This window comes from Dipodomys spectabilis, unplaced genomic scaffold, assembly GCF_019054845.1.
Source record: "Dipodomys spectabilis isolate Male_0828 unplaced genomic scaffold, ASM1905484v1 ptg000125l, whole genome shotgun sequence".
In the NCBI taxonomy this organism is placed as follows: domain Eukaryota; kingdom Metazoa; phylum Chordata; class Mammalia; order Rodentia; family Heteromyidae; genus Dipodomys; species Dipodomys spectabilis.
Genome location: NW_024870802.1, coordinates 14,074,010 through 14,090,371, shown reverse-complemented (window position 1 = coordinate 14,090,371; position 16,362 = coordinate 14,074,010). Strand labels below are relative to the sequence as shown.

General features: G+C 45.7%; 1 protein-coding gene across 1 annotated transcript in view; it reads left to right on the top strand.

Annotated features, from left to right (window-relative positions):
* Positions 1–584: 584 nt before the first annotated feature.
* Cnnm1 (cyclin and CBS domain divalent metal cation transport mediator 1) overlaps positions 585–16,362 on the top strand; it is a 46,067-nt gene continuing 30,289 nt past the window's right edge. Inside the window, exon 1 of the mRNA XM_042689422.1 lies at positions 585–2,157. Within this exon, the coding sequence (XP_042545356.1) occupies positions 585–2,157 (1,573 nt within the window). The remainder of the gene's footprint in view (positions 2,158–16,362) is intronic.

Below are 16,362 nucleotides of genomic sequence, written 5' to 3'. Positions count from 1 at the left end.
AAACACAGGACACCGATCTCCTTTTTTTTTTCCTGCTGCATAGTATTCTATTGCATAATGATACCATAATTTGCTTCAAATTACTTACGGACATTTGGATCTCCACCACGAACTGAACTTCAGAATTTTTGGACTTTTTTTCTTTTAAAAAAATGCAAAGTCAGTAGGATTTGAGACCAAACGCTAATTTCCAGAGATTCAAGACTAAGCTCTAGAATATCTTTTAACTAGATGGGAGAATGCGAAGGCCGGAGGCAAAAGAGACGCTGGGAAATTTCCTGAGCCAATGGGGGACGGCGGGGGTTTCCGTGCTGGAATCGGAGGCCCCTGCGCAAAGCTCAGCGTCCCCCAGGCTGCAGCTCCCATCCACTGAAGTGTGTCCAGGCGAGTGCGCGGCCGCTCCCGGCGCCCCGCAGGGTCCCCCCTCTCCCAGGCGGGATCTGAACCCCCCACGCGCGCAGGGGGGGAGGGGGCACGCGTGGTGACCTGCCTGGGGCCGGATCCCGAGCTGCGGCTCCTCCTCCTCCTCCCTCCGGCTCTCGCTCGGCTTCTGCAGTATCACGTGCAGCCGCGCCGGGTGCAGGATGGCGGCAGCGGCGGCGGCGGCGGCGGCGGCCGCGGTGGGCGTCAGGCCCCGCGCTTCCTGCAGCCGGGGCGCGGTGCTCCTGCTCTTCTTCTCTCTGTCTCCTCGGCCCCCGGCCGCCGCCGCTTGGCTGTTGGGTCTGCGGCCTGAAGACACGGCGGGAGGCCGCGTGTCCCTGGAGGGGGGCACCCTGCGCGCGGCCGAAGGCACCAGCTTCCTCCTGCGCGTCTATTTCCAGCCGGGCCCCGGCGCGTCCGCCGCGCCCGCGCCCACCGTGGCCCCGGCGGAGAACAGCACGGGCGACTGGGCCCCCCGGCTCGTGTTCATCGAGGAACCCCCCGGAGGGAGCGGCGGGACGCCCAGCGCGCTCCCCACGCGCTCCCCGGGCCCGCAGCGCTGCCGCGAGCAGAGCGACTGGGCGTCCGACGTGGAGGTCCTGGGGCCCCTGCGTCCCGGGGGCGTGGCGGGCTCGGCCCTGGTCCAGGTGCGGGTGCGAGAGCTGCGCAAGGGCGAGGCGGAGCGCGGCGGCGCGGGCCGCGGCGGGAAGCTCTTCTCGCTGTGCGCCTGGGACGGGCGCGCTTGGCACCACCACGGCGCCGCCGGCGGCTTCCTGCTGCGCGTCCGCCCGCGGCTCTCCGGCCCCGGTGGGGACCTGCTGCCGCCCGCGTGGCTGCGGGCGCTCGGAGCGCTCCTGCTGCTGGCCCTGTCCGCCCTGTTCAGCGGCCTGCGCCTGAGCCTGCTCTCGCTGGACCCGGTGGAGTTACGGGTGCTGCGGAACAGTGGCTCGGCCGCCGAGCAGGAGCAGGCGCGCCGCGTGCAGGCCGTGCGCGGCAGGGGGACCCATCTGCTCTGCACTCTGCTCCTGGGCCAAGCCGGAGCCAACGCGGTCCTGGCCGGCTGGCTCTACGCCTCGCTGCCGCCGGGCGTTGGGGACACCGGGGAAGACGACGGCGATGCCGGGGTTCACTTCCCGTGGCTGCCCGCGCTCGTGTGCACCGGCGCCGTGTTCCTGGGAGCCGAGATCTGTCCTTACTCGGTGTGTTCCCGCCACGGGCTGGCCATAGCCTCGCACAGCGTGTGCCTGACCCGGCTGCTGATGGCGGCCGCCTTCCCCGTGTGCTACCCGCTGGGCCGCTTGCTGGACTGGGCGCTGCGCCAGGAGATCAGCACCTTCTACACGCGGGAGAAACTGCTGGAGACGCTGCGGGCCGCGGACCCTTACAGCGACCTGGTAAAGGAGGAACTCAACATCATCCAGGGCGCCCTGGAGCTGCGCACCAAGGTGGTGGAGGAGGTGCTGACCCCGCTGGGAGACTGCTTCATGCTGCGCTCCGACGCCGTGCTGGACTTCGCCACCGTCTCCGAGATCCTGCGCAGCGGCTACACGCGCATCCCCGTGTACGAGGGCGACCAGAGGCACAACATCGTGGACATTCTGTTTGTCAAAGACTTGGCCTTCGTGGACCCCGATGACTGCACTCCGCTTCTCACCGTCACCCGCTTCTACAACCGGCCTTTGCACTGCGTCTTCAATGATACACGGCTGGACACGGTGCTGGAGGAGTTTAAAAAGGGTGCGTAGTGGTCTTGGGCCTTCCTTTCTCCCCCCCCCCCCCTCCCCGCTTCCTTCCCCCCATGTCCCTCACAATTCCTACCCCTTTCAGACGTTTTGCGCTTTCTTGGTGGTGGTATGAGGTTTCAGATGCACGGAGCCATGTCTCCGATCTAGGCTTGCCCCTCTCCCCCCACCCCCGCCTAAAAAAGCTAGAGGAAAGTCCTATCTGTTGGTTCCCAATGTTTCTCTCACTTCTTACATCTGGCTGAGCCCCAAGCTTCTTCCACTAACAAGATGCACCATGCTCTCTTAATTTCCCTCTCACCAGTAACTTTCTGGGGCCTACCAAGTGCCAGGTATTGTGTAGACAGGGCTAGAGTTAGCCCTGAAAGGTCACTGTTCTAGCTCCCAAGCATTTCACACATTACAGGCCACTTCTGCCTACAGCTTCCCACAACAACCAGTTTTTGCTTGAAACTCCTCCCAGTCCTGGAAGCTCACCATCTCCAGAGTGAACTAACACTGTTGCTGGACAGATCCCACTGCTGACAAGCTCTTCCTTACCCAGACAGAATGATAGCTTCAGAGGCTCTCATTTCTGCAACTTGAGTCAGGGAGAATAAACCTCAGACTTATTGGACATTCTTCCCTAGGCTTAACTTTCATAGACAACAACAACAAAATACCCGTGTTGAAGGATTAAAAATTGGGTGAAGGCAGTGGAGTTCTTGTACTTCCTGGAACTCTGGCCCCATGAATTAGTGTATATGTGGAACTGAAGAACTATTTCTGCAGAGCAGAGACCCTTGAAAGCTTGGATATCCAGAACAAGTGGAGTTTCCTTCTGTGAAGTTACCATGCCCTATCCAACCTCAACCTTGATTTCATATCAGGCTATATGACATGGTGACTTTATGACTGGGGTTTGTCTTTGGAAACTGCCTTCTGTGGCTGAGTACAAACACACTCAAGAAAAATCAGCTTGAGTCAGCCTTCTTGGCCTTAAGTTTGACTCTTCCTTTAATTCACCAGGTCTGGCTCAGAACAGTAGCTGGTTGTTTTTGAAAATCATACTTACTTCTAAGCGCCACCATTGAGAGCATTCAAAAGACAGTCCCTGAAAGCAACTCCAGACATAGTTTGAGTACAGAAATGTGGTTAGAGTGTAGAACTTTCCAGAATGGCTATTTTGAAGGAAGCACCCCTCTATACATATGAGTTGACATATTTATGGTGGAGAAAAAAATCCAGTCCTTGGACTTTAGAATCAGGCTTTAAATGTGATTCTGTGGTACAGAACTATTAGTTGACTGTATCTTTTATACAGTTTTTGCTAAAAACTCAATTTTACTGCCTTATCAGCATAGATACTCTTTAGGATATGAAATACAGAGAGAAATATAATATGTGTGTTGTGTGTGTGTGTGTGTGTGTGTGTGTGTGTGTGTGTGTGTGTGTGTGTGTGTGTGTGTGTGTGTGTGTGTGTGTGTTGGCTTTGGGGATTGAACTCAGGGCCTTGGAACTGTCCTAAGCATTTTTGCTTAAAACTAGCACTCTACCACTTGAACCACAGCACCACTAGGGGCTTTTTTGGTGGTTAATTGGAGATAGGAGTGTTACAGACCTACCAACTTGTGCAGCTTTTGAACCATGATCCTCAGATCTCAGCCTCTTGAGTAGCTAAGATAACAGGATTTTCCACTTGAAGCAATATTTCAAAGACTTCTTTTCTTTTTTTTATTTTTTTTTTTTGGTCGGTCATGAGGCTTGAACTCTGGGCTGGGCACTGTCCGTCAGCTCTTCAGCTCAAGGCTAGCTTTCTACCACTTGAGCTACAGCACCACTTCCGGTTTTCTGGTGGTTTATTGGAGATAGGAGTCTCACGGTCTCTCCTGTCCAGGCTGGCTTTGAACCTCAATCCTCAGATCTCAGCCTCCTGAGTAGCTAAGATTACAGGCGTGAGCCACCAGCACCCGGCATTCAAAGACTTCTTATTTATCAAAGCATAGCTCAGAAAGGGAAAAAAAGTTTGAAAATTACCTTGTTTCAGATTCAGGGAGAGAAAAGCCTTAGAAATTGTGTTGCTATTAGGAGAAGGGGAGAGAAATGTTAATATGGCAGCTCTTTTAACCCGATCTGGGGCTCTGCCTTTCCCTCTTCTGAATCCTTGCATTACTAATTCCCATTGCTCTCAGGGGTTCATCCATGTAGCTTGGCTTGTAGACAGGCACATTCTTACCATGGCTTGCCATGGTTTTTTCCTGTGCACTGCATCTTTATTGTCTTTAGGGGTCCAAACTTCCTCTTCTTACTAGGACACTAGTCAGATCGAAATAGGGACGAATCTAAAGGCCTAGTTTTAACGTATTCATCTCTCACCTGTGATAGTTAACATAGAGAGTTGTTAAAAAAGTATCTTATTGTCATATGTGGTCAGAATACATTTTAGTGAAACACCTGTGAACACGTTCACTTAGTATTTATGAGCATCTCTATGGTTTTAGGCAACATGGAGACAGGACCGTCTTCAGGAAGTTAACTATTCCAGGTAGGATAGAGGTATATAAGAGTAGTCTTTAGAAGCAGGAATTAATGCTGGGCAGCTTGTACAGTGCCCTGCACTTTTGTTCCACAAAAGTGATGTTGGTCTGCAGTGAGTCCCTGTGCAGAATTTCTAAGTCTGGTCTGAAACAAGCTTGTTTGAATTCTTTCCATAGTCTGTCATTAGGTAGATCACTAAAGGGAAGTAGGCCCATCCTGTGGACTCCAAGCCAAGGAAGGAATTTCCACAGCCACTCATGGACCCCACTTCCTCCAACTGTGCTCCATGAACCAGAAGCACAAGTCTTACCTGAGAGCTTGCTGCAGATGCAGTTTCCTGTCCCACCCTAAATCCACTGAACAAAAACCTTTCTGTCTGGTGGGATTTTGCCTCATTTTGTTTTTGAGACTATGTCCCATGTTGTAGTCCATGCTGGCCTGGACTACAATCTTCCTGCCTCAGCCTCTAAGGTAGTGGGATTTATAATCACTCACCACTTTGCTGATGGAAATTTGCATTTCAACAAGCCTTTATTAACAGAACTTTGGAAATCTACCTGGGATAGAAAGTAAGGAAGAGGCCTGGGAATGTGCCTTGGTAGAGTGCTAACCTAGCATGCATAAAGCCCTGGGTTCAATTCCTTAGTACCACATACGCAGAAAAAGCTGGAAGTGGTGCTGTGGCTCAAGTGGTAAAGTGCTATCTTTGAGCAAAAGAATCTCAGGGACAGTGCCTAGGCCCTGAGTTCAAGCCCCAGGACTGGCAAGAAAAAAAAGAAAAGAAGGAAGAATTAATAAGGAAGTTATATCAGACTCCAAAGCCATATGATACAGTGGTTAGTTTCTACAAATTTATGTTTCTGTAACTCTTGAAAAATAAAGCAATCTTTATCTTTTTAAGGTAACTTTGGAAGTGAGTCTTTAATAGCTTTTCCATTATCCTCACGTCCTTACATCTCAAATAACCAAATGATTGTATTAATAAGAGCAAAAGTTACCATTAATTGAGCGACAGGCCTGCTGGCAGCACACCAAACCTTTGCATACTGAGATCCACCCTCCTGCATAGGTATTACTAGCTATTTGACAGATGAAGAAACTAAAACTCAGACCCATAACACAGCCTGCTCAACTTTCCTCAGCTAATAACTGACTCAGATATAAATGAATCCCCAAACCCTGTACACCCCTGCTACCTCATCCTGTTTCCTCCAACCTGGAATTCTTGCCACCTACAGATGTCAAGGCTGGATTTGCACCTCTAACTTGCTGCCCTTGGTCACTTCCAGTTTTTGCAGGTTACAAACATACCTATAATAATTGCAAATGTGAACATTATACTTTGCAAAATGTTTCATTTATCACTTTTTTTCTTTTGGCCTGACCCATAAAACAACTTTGCAGTTACAGGAGATGAGCTTAAGGCCCAGAAAGGTGGTTTGCCTGCCGAAGATCATCATTCACACAGATGATCTGGGTTCAAATCCAGTTCACAGGACTCCAGAGCTCTTTATCTACAAGGGATTTTTGTATTGATGTATGTTGATTGTATGTAGTAAGGGATCTCATTATAACAGACTTTGATCGTATTCACTCCTCAGTTTCATGTTTCCATTTCCCTTCTACCTCCCTAGCAGACCCCCTGGATTTTCATAACATTGTGATTTTTCTCCCCTTCTCCCTCCAACTTCCACAGCTGAGAGAAAACATGTGATTCTGTCTTCAGGGGACTGATATTTCACTTAATATGATGATCTGCAGTTCCATTCGTTTTCCAGCTCCACATGGGAATTTATCTCTATAGTCCTTATAAATGACAAGTCTTCAGGAGTGTGGAAAAGGAAATCCAGCTTTCCAGTTGGCATTCTAGCTTCACAAATGGGAGCAGTGTTCCTCCCACTGGATTTTGAGTTCCTTAATGGCAGATAATTCATCTTACTTACTTTGTATTCTCAGGGTAAAACCAGGACTGCCATAACTAGGGGATGTAATTAAAAGTAGACATTCATTGAGTAAGTGGTTTTTAACTAGTTAACTTCCACATTTCTGTTTGAATGAGGTGAACTTTAAATATAGAATAATTTTGTTTCATTGGCCAAAACAAATACCTGTCCTTTTTCCTAGGTGTCTACCACCAACCAGTGACACCAATATTCCTCATCACCCACCCTTATCCTACAATCGTTCCCTTTTAGTCTACTCAAGCTACCATAACAAAACAGAGTAGACAAAGTAGCTTCAGAACAGAAATTTATTTTCTCACAGCTCTAGATCAAGGTTTTGGCTAACACAGTTTCTAGTGCCAGTTCTCTTCCTGGCTTGCAGATTGCCGCATATTTCTCAGGCATATTCAGAGAAAGCAAGAGAGCGCAGATTTCTCCTCTTCTTAGAAGGACAACAGTCCTCTTGAATGAGGCCTGCCCTTCTTGCCTCATGGAACCCTAACTACTTCCTGAAAGGCTCCTTGGGGAAATAGAGCTTCAACATAGGAATGCAAAACTTCACTCTGTAATAGTGGTAGGCCCTGAGTTCAATTCCTAGTACCAGGAAATAAAAGTGGGAAGGTGAGCTGGGTGCCAGTGGCGCACTCCTGTAATCCTGGCTACTTAGGAAGCTGAGATCTGAGGATAAAGGTTCAGAGCCAGCCTGGGCAGGAATCTCTGTGAGACTCTTATCTCTAATAAAGTACCAGAAAACCAGAAGTGGCGCTGTGGCTCAAGTGGTAGAGCGCTATCCCTGAGCTAAAGAACTGAAGGACAGTACCCAGGCCTAGAGTTCAAGCCCCATGACCAATAACAACAACAAAAAAAATAAAAACAAAAAAAAGTGGGAAGGTGATTAAGAGCTCTGGCCCAGGTTCTATATTACCTAGGTTGATACTGGTCTCAAGTTAATTACTTAACTGGGTATATTTAATCTCATTAGCTGCAAAATAAAGATATTATTTACTCATAAGATTGTTTCAAAATATTAAGACTATTACCTGACAATGCTTATTTAGTGCCTATCATATTGTAAGTGCTGTTAGCCATGATTATTCAATGTAAGCATAAATCTATTCCTCATTTGTGAAAATGTTTCCACTGCCACAAAAATAATCTCCAGTAATGTTATCCCACTTTAAAACCCTTCTGCAGCTCCCACTGTCCACAGGATAAAGTCGAGGCTGGGAATGGAGCTGGAGGCATCCTCATGACCTCCAGCCCCAGTGCTCCCCAGTCCCTACCACAGCTCTGGACACCTGCAGCCCTGAGCTCCACAGCTGCCTCCTGTTGCTGTCCCTTTACTCATGCTGTACCCCCGTCAGGAATATGTGTGGTCTCACTCATCCAGCTTCGGCTCCTCCTTCATCCATTCAGCTGAGGGCTAGTATTGAACTAACAGGCTACACTATCAGGCTCTGCTTAGAAGTCCCATCGCACACCTTTTAATGAGTATTTACAGGGTCAGACTATGTTATCTTTGTAGATTTAGCACCTACAATAATAGAAGCACTTAAAATTTTTCTTTATTTCCTTTTGGCTTTTTGAAACAGAGTCTTCCTATGTAACTCCGGCTGGCCTTGAACTTACAATCTTCTAGCCTCACCCTCCTGAGTGCTGGGATTATTTGTACATGCACCATGCCATCTTGGTAAATTTTCAATCAATGTTTTTTGTAAAACTGAATGGATGACTGGAGGAGCTAAACTCTAATATCATGGTTGGGATCTACAGAGGTCTAGTAAGTGAATTATTAATTATTCCAGGCCAGTCATTTTCAGTGGTGCATCAAGTATTATCAAACTTTAAATGACTTAAGAAAAGTGTGGTACATATTATTTCTGCTTTTTTTTTTGGTCAGTTGTGGGGCTTGAACTCAGAGCCTGGGCACTGTCCCTGAACATTTTCACTCAAGACTAGTACTGTACCACTTTGAGCCACAGCACCACTTCTGGTTTTCTGGTGGTTAATTGGAGATAAAAGTCTCATGGACTTTCCTACCCAGGCTGGCTTCGAACCACGATCCTCAGATCTAAGCCTCCTGAGTAGCTAGGATTAAAGGCGTGAGCCACGGTGGTGGGAGGGGGCAGGGTCAGCTTGTTTTTCTGCTTCTTCGGGTTTATCTATTTGTTACAATTCTTTTCCATGTTCATCCACTTTAAGCATGAAAAGAGGTAGATAAAGTACATGAGCTGCTATATGAGATACAAAATCTGCTCCAAAAAAGCCTAGAGCCTAGCACAGGAATAATATTCCTCTTTACAAAGGCAGGCTAGATTTACCTTCCTCCCAAGACTCCCAGTGCCACTGCAATTTATAAATCTCTTGTCTCAAAATGCAAATTGATGGCCCTGTCCATAAACCATTAAAACAAAAATGCTGTTATAGAATTATAAAGATGCAATTGCAACTTGGAGAACAGATAACTATGACTGGGTAGTATATTTTGCTTTTATAATTTCTATGTGTGTGTACCATTCTGGTGCTTGAGCTCAGGTCCACCGTGCTGTCCTTAAGCTTGTTTTTGCTCAAGGCTAGAGCTCTACCACCTGAGCCACAGATCCATTTCTGACTTTTTGGAGGTTTATTGGAGATAATGTCTCACAAACTTTCCTGCCTGGGCTGGCTTTGAACCACAATCCTCAAATCTCAGCCTCTTAGATAGCTAAGATTACAGGTGTGAACCACTGGCACCTGGTTTATAAAATTTTTTTGAGGAAGTTTATAAATTCCCATCCCTTACATATAAATATTCTAACATATAACAATAGAAAATATGGAAGATAGTTATCTCACTATCATGAAATAATAACTTTTAATATATATAGGTGGCCCATGTCACCTAGCTATTCAGGAAGATGAAATCTGAGAATCACCAACCTAGGCAGAAAAGACTTGTGAGACTCTTACTTCCAAGTAACCAGCAGAAAGCCAAAAGTGGAGCTGTGGTTCAAGTGGTACAATGCCATCCTTGAACAGGAAAAGCCAAGGGAGAACACAAAGGTCCTGAGTTCAAGCCCTAGTACCAGCACAAAAGAAAAATAGATGGGATAGATAGATAGGTAGATAGAGAGAGAGAGAGAGAGAGAGAGAAAGCTTTCTGTAGACAAGGGAAAAGAATAAAGACCTCTTCTGAATTCAGAGGGCTCTCAGCAATACAATGTTGATAGGTAAGAGCTAAACAACAGAGCTCTGTGGAGTTAGAAACACCATCTTCCAAAAAAAAAAAAACAACAAATAATAACAACAACAAAAATAAAACCAGCACAGGAGCTATTTATTCTTCCTGGAAACTAGCCTGCCTATCAAGTGGCTTGTTGTAGTTGACTTACGCAGTCTTTGCTCATTTATTGATTCATTCAAGTATTTTTTGAGCTTCACCTTGGGCTGGGCACTGCCCAAGGGCCTTGGAATCCTGTGGAGAGAATAAACACTGACCAGCTGCTAAAAGGTATTCCATGTGGGGCTTCCTGCAAGAAGTCTTTTTCTTAAAGTGCCTTCAACCAACTGGTCAAGTATCAGTACTCTATTCTTGGTTTCTGGAGCGGGTAGGGAGAGAGTTATTCTCCATTTCACTGGGAAAAATAGATGTAATAATATGCTTTAAATGTGGTAGCATTACCAAATAACCAAAGAATTAGAATGAGAAAATAAAACAAGGGATACATGAAGATAATTATGCAAGATGGAACAATTCGGGTTTTTTTCTTGAAATTTCTTCACTATTGATATTATAATGCTCTGCAATATCCCTTTTTTTCATCCTGGCAAAAAGAAATGCCAGGTCATCACAGAATTTGAGCTGGAAGGGGCATTTAAAAATCTGAGGGAGAATCTAATTCATAGTTCTTTTTTTTAGATTTAGCTTTCCTTTCCAGGCCAGTCTTTGTTGTCAGATTATCTTTAAATCCCACAGGCTGCAGTTAAATTTGATTTCTTCTTTCTGTCTTATTTCCTGAATTCTCTTTTATCTGAAGATTACTGTAGCTTACCTCAATTCTGTGTTTTAGGCTCCAGAACACTTCTGTGAAATATTTCTGTTTCTAAGATGAGGGCCTATAGGATTTCCTATTCCTTTCCTAAGCTGATCTACCTCTAGGCCTATGTTTGGGGACCCCTGAACCTTCTATAAAACCTCTCAATCCTGTCTAGTCCTTTCTAAATTGAGATTCTTTTTTGTTCTTTCCTCTCTCCATACCTCCCTTCCTTCTATGTATCAATGGGGCATTAATCTGTATCAAGCTTATGCTGAGGCACTGGGGATACAGAGATCAGATGGGCATTATACCTGGCCTCCTGGAGCTTGCAGTCAAATAGAGAGACACCAACAAATAGGTGCATATGATGTTAAGTGACTTGTTAAGGGAGTTGTGAGAGCAGACGGTGACAGTCCCCTCGGTCCTGTGGGTAAGGGTAGAAGGTGCCCCCTGCAGGTGGTATTTGAGCTGAATTCTGAAGGGTTTAAGGAGTGCATCTGAGCCAAAGCTGTCCAGGAGAAGGGAGCATACATGCAAAGGATGTGTGGACAGAGGGCAACATGGGTACCATGCAGGATTCCTGGGCTGTTATATCCATCCTCCAGCCAGCCTTCCCTCTGTCCCCTGTGACTATGGACGTGTAGGCAGCTTAGGTCAGTAACATTCAGGGAGCACTGGGGCTCTGGCAGGCCCACACTGATGTAAAGGTGGGGATGTGAAGGGAGGAAGTACCCTGGAGGGAAAGCCAATCCATAGCAGCCTGGGGTACTGGCAAAGGGCATGCAGAAAACATCTGTGGGCCAAAAGGGCAAGGAGAACTACTTCCCCGGGTGATCTGGGAAAACTTCTCTGAGGAAGTACAAGCTCAGCTCAGCCTTGGAAGAAGGAGTAGCCCCATGCCCAGCGGTGATGGATGGAAAGCGCACTGCCACCAAGGCAGGAAGCTGAGTAGACAAAGGCAGAGAGGAGCGGACACTCTTCAGCAAAATGAGGAACTAGGAAGAAGAAAGGATTTGTTAGACATAATTGTCATTCCTTTCAAATGCCCAAATAGCGTGTTTCCGCCATTTTTTGATGGTGATATTCCTAAAATGTTTTATAACACATCCTGCCTTCCTTAACAAAGGATCCTAAATATAACATAATCTTTTCTGGATGACGCAGGATCATGGACACGAGAATGTAGTTATTTTATGCTTCAGTATAAATCAGTTCTCTCCTCCTTTTGCATTTTTGTCTGTCCCCTGGCTCTCCACTGTTGGTCCTCTTCAGGTCTGCCCCGGTGTAGTTTACGAAACCATTCCATCTCTTGTCTGTCTCACAGCTTCTGTTTAACTAGAAACCAAGTGTGGCTATGCATGTTGAGAACTGGGAGCCTAGTTTATAGCACGCTTCTACCAACATTGGTTGAATAATTAATCAGGCTTTGAGTAGGAGCATAAGGAATGGGGTCGATGGTAGAACCTAGGACAGTTCCTTCTGGAACCAAAGTCAAAGCTGCATAGAATCAGACCTCCAGATAATGGCTTGTTAACATAGCTATTTTTGCAGTGTTGCTTAGCAAGTCAAACTGCCAACTGGCTTAGATGCTAGTGACTAATGACTTTTTTTTTCCTGCCCTAGAGATGCTGGTTACCATGGCATTCTGGATGACAGGGTTGGCTTTTTTTATAATTGCCTTTTAGTGGCTTGAGAAAATTTTGGTGATAAAGATGTTGGTTTTCTTTTTATTTCTGATCAAATAGAGCCAGATAATGGCGACAAAGTTTAGGGGTTTTTTTTTTTCTTCTATTTTTAACCAGAAAAAGAGAGAGCTTTGTTTTTGATAGCGGATTGGAATGGTGATATTTTTATGTTTCTCTTCCTGATTTGGTAGATAATGGTTGATTGTATAGATTCAAAAACCACCTGGCAAGTGGCTGAGTATCTTTCATCTCATTCTAGTGGAGTTCTTCAATATTGAAGAACTTGTCTTAATATTGGACAAAAACAGGAGCTCACAGCTTTTGTAAACATAAGAGGTTGTAATTGTTGGCAACATCAAAATTTCAGCGTGTCATATATCATCACAAAAAAAAAATAGCTAGATGCTGGTGGCTCATACCTGTAATCCTAGCTACTCAGGAGGCTAAGATCTGAGGATCATGGTTCAAAGCCAACCTGGGCAGGAAAGTCCATAAGACTCGTATCTCCATTTAACTACCGGAAAACCAGACGTGGAACTATGGCTCAAAGTAGAATGTTAGCCTTGAGCAAAAGAGCCCAGGCCCCAAGTTCAAGCCCCACTACTGACAAAAAAAAAAAACAAAACCACTCTGTAGGCCCAGGACTAGTACCTGACTCCTTACTCCTGTAATCCCAGCTATTTAGGACACAGTTTGAAGCCAGCATGGGCATGGAAGTCTTTAACGCGCTTACAGTCATGACGAGTAATCCCAAGTAATGACCAAAAAGCCAGAAGTGGAGCTGTGGCTCAAGTGGTGGAGCTCCATCCTTGAGTGGAAAAAGCTAAAACACAGTGCCCAGTCCCTAACTTCAGTTCTAATGCTAACTCCAAAAAAAAAAAAAAGTACCTTGTAAAGTCAAAGTTTTTTGTTATTTTGAGACAAATATCTTGCTGTGTAGCACAAGCTAGCCATAAATTCCCAATTGTCCCACCTCAGCCTCCCACATGCTGGGATTATAGCTGTGTGCTACGACATCTGAAAAGTCAAACTATTGTTGCCTAGGACTGTTTCCCATAGTCTTAGAATCAGAACCTTATATTTCTTTTACCCTATTACAAGTTAGAATTAGATTTCCTATCTTTCCTTGCTATCCTTCCTCAGATCTCTCAGGCAAAAAAAAAATTTTAATGTCCATATAAGCAAATATCTAAAATATCATACAATATCATAAAATAAAACTTCTCCAAGCAGTCCACTAGAATAAATGATCAGTTCACTCTAAACGTGGGAAGGGAACTTTTATGAGGAGGGGGGATTGTGACTCTCTCCCTCCCAGCTCAAAGTCCTTCACCCCACTAAAACTCACAATCTATAAGGTGATTTGACTCTGGGTAAGTAGAAGATGGATAGTGCCATTTACTGTGGTGAAGAGAAAGAAAAATAGGGGTAGTGGGTCTCGAAGACCAGGAAGTCTTAGCTGGGTTTGTGCTTTAGACAAGGCAAGCGGGCAGCTCAGCAAAATGTCTAAAACAGGATGTGAGTTTCAAATAGGCAGTGATGTTGAGATAGAAAGCGTGTTCTCAGGAAAGAAGCAATAATTATTTTTCATGATGAGCTCTTCTGGGAGCTTTCATTGAGAGTTGGAGAAAAGAGCCAATGGGGCAGCAGTTCTTTCTGTAACAGTCTATTAGAATCACCTGAAGGTTTACACGTCCCATCCCAATGCCCTGACCACACCCAGCTCCATGAAACCAGCATTTCTGTACCTGGGACATAGTTGTAAATAATAAAGGTGGGACATAGTTTAAAAATCCTTGGGTGAGCCAGGCACCGGTGGCTCATGCCTGTAATCCTACCTACTTAGGAGGCTGAGATCTGAGGATCGGGGTTCAAAGCCAGCCGGGGCAGGAAAGTACGTGAGACTTATCTCCAATAAGCCACTAGAAAATTGGAAGTGGCTCTGTGGCTCAAGTGGTAGAGCACTCGCCTTGAGCTGAAGAGTGCAAGGACAGAGTCCAAGCCCAGAGTTCAAGCCCCACAACTGACAAAAAAAAAAAATCCTTGGGTGAATCCACATGCAGCTAGTATTGAGAATTACTAAGCTAGCCTTTAAGATATGCTTTAAGATATGGTTATCTATAGGTGAGTGTAAAGTATAAAAGAATCTACAGTGGAAACAGAAAATAGCAGTCCCAAGGATGGGAGGAAAACCAAGAAGTTTTGGCCAGTTTGTCTCATCCTCGGATATGCATAAGAATCACCTGTCAATGCTGAACTCAGATTCCAACTCAGCTGAGATGAGGCTTGAACTGCTTTCACAAGTTCCCAAATAACACCCATTGTCTGACCCAAGAACCACACTTTGAATAGCAGGTGTCAAGGGCTGTGCCTCTCAAAGTTGACTGTGTAGAAGAATCCCCTGGAGAACTCACTATTGTACGTTGCCTGGTCTCCATCCCACCCCAAGATCCTAATTACAAAGGTCAGAAGAAGGGTCTCAGAGCATGTGCCCTGATAACGCTCATGCTGCTGCTCCAAGGAACACAGAGTGGTAGCAAGTCACAAAATCAAAGGTAAGAAAGAAGTAAGAAGAGACCGTCTTTACTGTCCACAAAATGAATATGAAGATGCTACAGGAGCACCAGAAAGACCAGAGCAAAAGCCACTGCATTTAACAAGGTGAAGGTCACACATGAGATAGAAACCATAAAATGATTTCTGCTTTCCTTAGGTCTCCATTTCCAAGCAATAGTCCTTCCACTTAGCTTCTATTTTTTTTTAACCTTACAATTACCTTACTAAAGTGTCATAGCTATTTTTAGAAGAGAGAGGAATCAATGATTTGCTTTCTTTTTCTCCCCCAAAGCATAGGAAATACACTAACAAGGTTTTTGAGAGTGCACTCTCTGTAGGATAAGCCTAAACCATATAGAGCAGGTGAAGCTATTATTAAAGACCTTCTTGAGTGATACTAATGTATAGCCAGCATTGAACTGGGTACAATGCATTACAACAACAACCGTGAAGGCTCTTACTGTTGGAACTGTACCATCGAGGAAAGATGGATCGCCATTAGTATCACTTAATCCTAGAGAGATGTGACTCAAACTCCCAAAGCATCACTGAGAAGTCCTGATCCAGATTCAACTAAACTATCTTAATAGTGTCTTCCAAACAAGGTTCAAGCCACAGAGGCATAGTCTCTACTTTGTGTCTCATTGGGGTATGGGTAGTATTGAAGCTAGAAATGGGAGCTCCAAGAATGGGAGGAGACTTGAGGGAAGCAAACATCAAGGAAAGTTAAGGAGCCCCAGCTACAAGAAGTTAAGAAAAGCCAAGTGCAGCCACCACGCCACCAGGACAGGACAGGGCTGCTGTAGAGGCTAGACACAGGAATACGTCAGAGATTCAAACCATGGACCAGTTTAGTCCAGAATAAAACATGCTTTCCACAACTCAGAGGCAAATGTAGCCTTCACTTTCAGGAAGTGTATGGCCATGAATCTGGCTGTTTCTTTACTTTTTATATCAACCCTGAGTTTTTTCCATCTGTTGGTGCTCAATGCCACAGAAGTAGGTCAAGAGATACTTGAGAATGCCTCATGAAGTAGGAATGCTTGAGACTTTTCCTATCTAAAGACTTATCTCTTGGGGCTGGGACTGTGGTTTAGTTGGTAGAGTCCTTGCCTAGCATGCATGAAGCCCTGGGTTCGATTCCTCAGTACCACATACACAGAAAAAAGCTAGAAGTGGCTTTGTGGCTCAAGTGGTAGAGTGCTAGCTTTGAGCAAAAAGAAGCTCGGGGATGGTGCCCAGGCCCTGAGTTCAAGCCCCAGGACTGGCCAAAAAAAAAAAAAAAAGAATTATCTCTTGCCTCTGCTATGTCTTAATGCTATGCAGTTTGTTCTTAGTCTTGCCAGCCCTAAAATTTGTCCCATTGACTCTTTTTAGAAACTGGGAGGGTGATTCTGCCAGGCCCCATTGCTTTGGACGTGACTAAGGGTGCACATTGCAAGTCACTTAGCTTAGTCAACCCCTCCACATCTGCAGCACAGCA